At 40.7% G+C, this 8,273-nt stretch overlaps 1 protein-coding gene across 3 annotated transcripts in view; it reads left to right on the forward strand.

The window, feature by feature from the left end:
• Window positions 1-582: 582 nt before the first annotated feature.
• LOC123507657 (cyclin-dependent kinase 17-like) overlaps window positions 583-8,273 on the forward strand; it is a 91,060-nt gene continuing 83,369 nt past the window's right edge. The window contains exons 1-3 of one of the 3 annotated variants that reach the window (XM_045260741.1): window positions 583-839; window positions 3,606-4,735; window positions 6,385-6,471. In XM_045260741.1, the coding sequence (XP_045116676.1) occupies window positions 4,667-4,735; window positions 6,385-6,471 (156 nt within the window). In that variant the 5' untranslated portion in view covers window positions 583-839; window positions 3,606-4,666. Of the gene's footprint in view, window positions 840-1,049; window positions 1,198-3,605; window positions 4,736-6,384; window positions 6,472-8,273 lie in introns of those variants that run through there. The other 2 variants (XM_045260745.1, XM_045260742.1) reach the window with 2 other exon arrangements.

The raw sequence follows: 8,273 nt of genomic DNA on the forward strand, positions 1-8,273 counted from the left end.
ATATATATATATATATATATATATATATATATATATATATATATATATATATATATTAGGAACATTGAGGGAATTGCCGAACTGGAGAGTTTTCATTCAAAAGGGTGTAATGAATTGTTATGTAAATGACGAGCATCATTCTTTTACTAGCAATGGTTTACGTGAGTATAGCAACTATTTTCTAAATATTGCTTTCCTTGGTTTGAGAGAATAATTCAAGATGTTATATTTGCATCTCATGAGATGAGATGAAAGCAGGAAACAGCAAGATAGCAAGGGAGAGAGACCGGAATATAAGATTGGAAGGAGAGACAGATGCACATATTCAATTCGTATCACGTTGTTTAAAGGACCAGTCTTAAAAATGAGAACGAGTTCCTTGTATAAGAGGGAGGGCTGAGCATGACCGAGACAGGTGGTGAGCAGCGGAGGAGCGGACGCAAGTGCCGGAGTATGGAGTCTGCCAGTATGTGCTTAACAATCTTGTGCCTTTGGTGTGTAGAGAATTTCCTGAGAGAGAGAGAGAGAGAGCAATGATGAAAGAGGAAATGAAGAGATGGGGACATGTGAGCGGCGAGGCTATGTGGAAGTAGCTACAACCAAACCCGAACACACTGTCATATTTAGCTAAATTAAACAATTTGTAATGATAATAGTCATGAAAGTGCAACCCTTTATCTACGAGGAGCATGGGCAGGCAAGCAGGCACAAGGTAGGCAGTGAGGCAGCAGCAGGCCGCGGCGACCTTCACGGGTAGTGCGCGGCGGCGGCAACAGGTGTCACCACCACCACCGCTCCCTCAATCAACAAAAACAACCTGTTCCTCTCACTCCATCCCAGTAAGTTAAAACCAAATTTCCCCTTCATTAACACACTCCACTTCCACCCCTTCGCCTCCACATGGTAGCTTAGCCTCGTGCGGTGGAGTAGGTGGTGGTGGAGCGGGTGTGTGGTGCCGGTGTCGATGGTGGTGGTGGAAAGCTGAGCGAGGTGAGGCGAGGAGGTCGGGCATCACCTCGCCCAGCTCAGGATTCGTGTCTTGTTAGATGCTAGATAAGATTGTGGCCGCACTCTTGCAATTCCTTCGCTCTTGTGCCCTGCTGCCCGACCCTCGAGGCAGCTGTGGGTGGTGAATGCAACGCTCGGCTGGTGACTGAAGGTGTTGTGTCGAGGTTAGAATGGTGACAGCGGGCTACGGTAAATATTCGGCCACCAGCATCCGAGTTTTTGGTATTTTTCTGCCATGGGATTTGCAAGGCGTGATTTGCTTATGGTTTGTGGTTGTTTAGATGGAATAATATTATTATTCCACTACTTAAGTATTATTAAGTTAGTGGTAACGGTCTCAGCATCTCTTACTTATTGACTTCTTTATTTCAGATTTCAGTGTTTAGTTTTGACATTTTGTGCCCCGTAGCACGTAGAAAATGATTTTTCAGTCGTCATTGATCTCCTTGCTGGGTTTCGATATACTTGCCTTATTTCCGCGAGTGTAGGTCGAGTTCTGAAGGCCAAATATCTAGGCAAAAGATTGGGGGTCACCAGTCTCTCTCTCTCTCTCTCTCTCTCTCTCTCTCTCTCTCTCTCTCTCTCTCTCTCTCTCTCTCTCTCTCTCTCTCTGAGCCTACATAAGGAATTGGAAACAATTATTGTTGTCACTGGTATGTTTTCCTTCCTGCTTTTTTATTATTATGCTTTTATAGAAAGTATGCATATTCCTGTCATGGATGGTGGGTGGGCAGGGGGAAGGTGGCGACATCATTGTAGTGTAAGCCTCCAGATGCCTTGCAAGGAGGGACAGTGAAGCTTGTGGCTGAATACTTATGTGCATGTTCTTATTCTAGACAGATGTGCATGTTTCTGAAATTGTAATGCACTTCATGTCTTGTATTAGGAAGTGGACAAGTGTGTGTGTGTGTGTGGATGTTACGGTATATCTAAATGTAAACTGTCCACTGAGGGATTGGTTCTGCCATTACCAGCCAATGCAAGAATTATCACTCTATTTATGACATTAATTCCAGCTATGTGGTTACTGTGTTGCTGAACTCTTGGCTGTCAAACCACTCATCCTTTGACGTGTTGAATTACCGAGTGAAATTACCTGCATGGGTAATAAAGCCAATTACAAACAAAAATCATCATAAGGCTTAACTAGACCCACACTTATTGCTTACACTTATTTATTTCCACTCACATCTTACATAGAAACAAACTATAGGTGAGAAGAGAGTGAAGGTCCAAGAATAATACAATGAATGGCTTCCTTGTAGAGTAGTGCCAGGATGGTGACTGCCTTGCCTCCTGATGTGTGGCATTGGTTCACAGCTGCTGGTCTTGCTTCATTGCTTGTTGTCTCAGCTCGCAGGCTTTCACTATAAAGAGGAGCACCTAATAGTCGTCACTGTTGGGCATTTATCGAGTCGGCATGTAAGTTTTCAGTGGTGAGGAGTGTTTGGTTATCACCATGGGTCTCTGTTTTGTTTCTCAGGTTTTTATCATCAATGAAATTGGTTGACTGATTAAGTTTAGGCCCCATAACAGTGAGGTTGTTTGGGACAGATTATCTATTATCACCACTTTGCCTATGTTGTCAAGTGTGCTTCCCACTCCAAGTGTCAAGATAAGCATAATTTGTATCTTGAAGAACTTGTGAGTGTTCAACCATAGCAGTGATGGGTGGTTAGTCCATCTGTGGCTGACTGCTGGACTGACTGAAGTGTTAGCTGCACTATTGAAAGTGAATACAATGCTAGACTTTCCTGAATGAAGTGAAATATTGGTGGATTTATTGAAAGTGGATGTTGCATAAGATTGTGTATGTTTAGTCATGGTGGAAGGTGTTATAATTACAGATAACAAGTGTATGTTATGTATCAAACCAGTGAAATCCATGAAAAAATCTAGCATGATGAGTTGAGTTTTCAGACCCATGATGTATACAGTATTTAAGGTAAACATCTTTATTACACAGTGATACCTTGAGTTTTAAGTTGCATAGCTTACCTTTAGGGAAAAAAAAAATGCTAGCATGACTACTGTGGCAGGTGTGAGGAGAAAGACTATTGCAAGATCCAAGCAGTGTCTGAGGATTACAAATGAGGGAACTGCAACTATGTCAGAGACAATCACATGGCCTGGAAGAAACTGTGGCAAGGAGGATGCTTTGCTTTGTTCCTGAGTAATTCAGTAGTGTTGCTGTGGTAGATTGATCGCATGTTTTCATTGCAAGGTAGAGGAAGGAAACTGGCAATTTTGATGGCTGCTTTTACTGCTTGATATGGTTTAAAGAGATTGTTTGGTTTTGTTTCCTGTAATTCTAATTTTGGATAATTCTTTTAGTTCTTTTCTTTATGAGCCAGTGCCTAAGTGGGCCTATTATTGTAGTCCTTTGCCAATACTTATTTGACTTGAAAGAATATTGTATTGTCATGGTATTTACTTGTTTTTTTCTCTCTTTTCTTTGTTCTGAAAATGATGTGATACTCTTGTTCTCTCTATCCCTTTTTTTCCATGAATGAAGTTATTTTCACTTGTTTATGGTGAGTGGTTGTGATTGTATACTATGTTGAAGGACAGATCTGTAATGCTGGTGTGTTTTTCAGATGTGAGGGAGTGAGACTGGAGTCCCCTGCCGCCATGGTTGTCTGGGTGCTCCACTCCCCTGCCATGTCATGATTCAGGGGCAGCCCAGGACACTTGTATCAGGAAGTAAGTTTGCGTTGGACTGAAGGGAGCCGGAAAATGCTCCTCTCTTACTGGAACTCAGTGAAGACTTTTTATTTTGTGACATTTTTTTGAGAACGGTACTTTTTTGTATAGATGTGGAAGAAGTTGACTTGTGATGGATTCAAGCTGTCTAACGGAGGATACAGTGATGTGTGAAGATGCGCGGTGGTGAGTGCCGGGACCGGTGTAGTGCGGTGAAGAGCTGGTGACTCCTGTGTCCTGTGTTGAGGGGCAGGAGCTTTGCAGTATGTGAGGCGGCCAAGACAACAGGTGGCAGTGCTTCCAGTTTACTCAAGTGCCTTATTGATGAGTGTTATTAAAAAATCTGCCTGATACTGAAAGAGAAGACAATAATTATCAATATATATATATACATAAATAAATATATATGTAGAGATAAAATTTTATATATCTTTAACGTTACAAAACTGCTGACAATAGATATATTTTGTGGTCCTTGAAAAGCGACTCTATAGATATTTTTTAAGTAGATTAGAGTAGAAAAAAAGTATTATATAACAATCTATTGTGTGTATGTGTGTGTGTGTGTGATTGACGGAAAGATAATCACTGGAACAAAACAAAACAAAACAAAAATAAAAAACAACAAATGCCATTCCACAAGAGCTTAACCAGGAGGCCAACTGAAGTAATAATGACCCCAAGTGTTCTTAAGAGTGCCGTCTCACTGCTGCAGTAAACCCTAAGCACGCCAACAGCACTGAGACAACCAAGAGACCCAAACATAAAGACCAAACCCCAGCCACCCAGACCACCCCAGCCGCCACTTCGCTCCTCATCCTCACCCTTACCCTCACCCTCACCCTCACCCTCACCCTCACCCTCGCCCTCGCCACTCCAAGGCCACCAGAAAGCTGTGTCAAGATGAGTCTGAAGCGCATCCGGCGGAGACTCTCGCAGACGTTCACCCGCTTCCATGACGGCAGCCTCACGGAACTTGCCGAGCACCTCACCATCGAGGAGAACGGAGGCATCAGGGAGAATGGTGAGATTTTTTTCTTTTCTTTTTCTTTTTCTTTTTTTCTTTTTTTTATGCAGGAGGGAAGCCAACCAACAAAATATTAAGCCAAAAAAAGGCCCTCTTGAGTGCTGGTTTCCTTAAAAAGTATGAAAGGATTAGCCAAAAGTAAGGAACAAATGTCTTGAGAGATGTAATTACTGTGCCTCGTATTGCTGTATTCCTTTCTACTTCATAACTTATTTTTCGGTAGCTAAGATGGGAAATTTGATCAAGGGCAACAAAAATTATTAGTGAGATGTTGCTGTATTTCTTTCCTTTTTTTTCATGTAAGAGGGGAAATATTTTATGATTTTGTAATGTAAGGGGAATTCTGGTCAAGGGCAACAGAAATAATTAAGCAGATGTGATTTTTGTGCCTCATGTTCCTGTATTTCTTTCCTATTTCATAATTTTTTTTTATATATAAGGGGAAATATTACATAACTTTTTTATGTTATTGAAAAATCTGGTCAAGGGCAACAGGAATGACTAGTGAGATGTACTTTCTGTCTCATGTTGTTCCTTCCTATTTCATAACTTCTTTTCTGCAAGAGGGCATTTTTTTTTTTTTTTTTTTTTTTTCTCTCTTTTAACTTGTGAGATATGATTTTTGTGCCTCACGTTGCTCTATTCCTTTCCATTTCATAACGTTTTTGTAAGTAAGAGGGGAAATCGAGCTAAGGTCAACAGAAATTATTAATAAAATAGATCCACTTAGATGCCAGTCCCCTAAGCTTTTTTTGCATATTTCTTCATGGTCTTGGTGTTTACTGTATTTTTTCATTGAATTGTTAATATTATTTCCTGTTCCTGATGTAGCTAGCGTTCGTTGTATTGAATTTTCTCGGGATAATTGTGTCTTACCATATTCTTTCATTCCTCTAACTTATCGGCAGTATTTCCCTAGAGACTACTTACTGTAGCTATTCCCTCCTCTCTTTACTTAACTATGCTAACATTATTCTTTCCCATACTGTATTGTTTTCCCCATGGACATAATGTTAACTTAATATATATATATCCTCTCATTCCCCTAACATAACTTCAGTACTGGGACACATTTTTACCATGAATTTTGGGTGTGATTAAACCATTTTATTGACATTAGGAAGGATCTGTGGAGGTCAGAAGATTAATGGCCAGACTTCACTATTTCAACCCCTCACATAAGTTTCTGAAGCTGTATAAAATCACCAAATAGTAAGAATATAGAAATGCGTCATGGTACTAAAGGGATTAGTATTTCTATCATTGACATTATCTATTGTATTGTTTCCTTTTCCTCGTGTAACATTGGTACTGTTGTCGTTATCCTTATGTGACAAAGTGTTAATTACATCCTGTGGAAGTAAAAAAAAAAGCAGAAAAGTATGAGATTTTTCTCCTCAGTTGTTCTTGTTATTATTGGTCCATATTGAAATCTATCATTCATCAGACTATAGAGATAATTGTGGTCCTTTTCATTCTCTCTCTCTCTCTCTCTCTCTCTCTCTCTCTCTCTCTCTCTCTCTCTCTCTCTCTCTCTCTCTCTCTCTCTCTCTCTCTCTCTCTCTCTCTCTGTTCGTTGCAGGTAAGAAATTAGTTGGTAGTTTGAGGCATGTTGACACAGGTTATATTTACTTTCTCCCCGCCAGGCTCCACCACCACCCCAACGTTCACCAGAATCAGCCGTCGCCTATCTCTCTCCAACTCGAGGATCTTCAGCGACTCCCACAAGCAAGGTAGAGTGATGTGGTGCCCCGTCTTATTTTCACTAGTGTTTGCCTAAGGTCCTCTCGTTTTGCTGTTTTGCTGTTTTTTTTTTTTTTTTTTTTTTTTCTGTAGGGTGTGTCAGTTTTGCTTTGTGTTTCTAGGTACTCCTTTTATAATTTTTTTTTTTTCATGTTCTCTTCCTTCAATGTGATTTTTTTTTTTTTTTTTTTTTTTTTTTTTTTCTTTTCTTATTTAATTTTTTTATCATCTATTTTGGGAGTATTTTTGTTTTGTGTCTAGGTTAAGTGCTGTTTTTATCACAGATTTTTTGCCTCACATCATGTTTTCCTATAGTGTTTCTTGCTGTGTTTCTGTAGTAAGTGTTAGCGTCTGCTCAATGTTTCCAGCTAAGAGTACTGGTCTGTATCATTAGTATCGTGTCACTTTACTCTTGTCACTTCCCTCCTCACTATCATATACTGTAAGATTTGTCAGTATTTTGTCACACATTCAACCACCAACAAACTTGTAGGCATTTCTCGGGCTTGCATCTTCTTATTCCCTCAGAACATGACCACCACGTTAAATAATTCACCACTAGTCCAGAAATAACCCAAAACTCATATATTTTCCACCAAACTTTGAAGAAACTCTGAAATATTTTTTTTATTTGGCATAAGAAGCATGTAATCATCTTTTTATTGAGGGTTTTAATATTGCAACACCACAAGGCTTGATGTGATGGTGGAGAGGGTATGGAAGGGGTGGGAAGACTTGGAGAGGGTGTTTGAGGGGTGACAGAAGTTGGGGAGGGCACATGAAGGGTGGTAATGTCTTGGGGAGCTGTATGAGGGTTGTGTGAGGGATGACAAGTTGAGGGAAAGTATGTGTGACTGCTGGTAATGGTTGGGGAGGGTGTGTGAGGGGTGACAAGTTGAGGAAAGGTGTGTGTGATGGGCAGTGATTGTTTGGGAGGGTGCCTGAGGGTGACTGCAGTGGGGGAGTGCATGTGTGTGTGGTGGTTATAATGTAGTTGCAAGGCTGGAGTTCCTGCAAGTGCCAGAAATCCATACTTATAAAGCATTCTGTGTGTGGTTCATTCCTAGGACCAACTCCTGCATCTTTCCTCCCACTTTCCTTCCTAATTAACTCCTGCCTCACTCCTGACTCCTACATACAGTTTCATGCTGGGCTGAGAGAGAGAGAGAGAGAGAGGATTTTTTTTAGTCTTTATATAGTTTTAATTTTCCATGGTCTTCTGATAAAGAAATATGTAAAAATTGAGAGAGAGAGAGAGAGAGAGAGAGAGAGAGAGAGAGAGAGCTTAGATGGAGGTAATCTGGAGGGGTTATGAGAAGTGTAGAAGCAAGGAAGAAGTAAGGGTAAAAAGACAGACAAGGATTCGAGTTCAGAAATACGTAGCTTTTAGTAAATTTACACATCATTACTTCTCAATGATATTTACCTATTAAAATGACCTCCCCCACACACTGCTTTCTCCTTCCTTACTAAGAGGAGATGAAATAGAAAAAAGATGAAATTCCACAAGTAAACACAGATAAAATAAGCCTTTGAGTTATGGAGTTTGCCTGTGTTGGTTAGTATTCTCTGCAAAAAAACAAGTCAGTACGTGCTTGGTGTGTTTGCATTGGTGGGATGGGAGGGTGTGGGTGTGGGTGTTGTTGGAGGGAAAGAGAGTGAGGGGATGATGGAGAGAAAGAGGGTAAGGGGAGAGGGTGGAGAGAAAGAGGGGTAAGGGACAGTGGAGAGAAAGGGGGGTTAAAGGTGAGATTGGAGAGAAAGGGAGAGAGAGGATGGAGAGAAAGAAGGG

This window comes from Portunus trituberculatus, chromosome 23, assembly GCF_017591435.1.
Source record: "Portunus trituberculatus isolate SZX2019 chromosome 23, ASM1759143v1, whole genome shotgun sequence".
NCBI lineage: Eukaryota > Metazoa > Arthropoda > Malacostraca > Decapoda > Portunidae > Portunus > Portunus trituberculatus.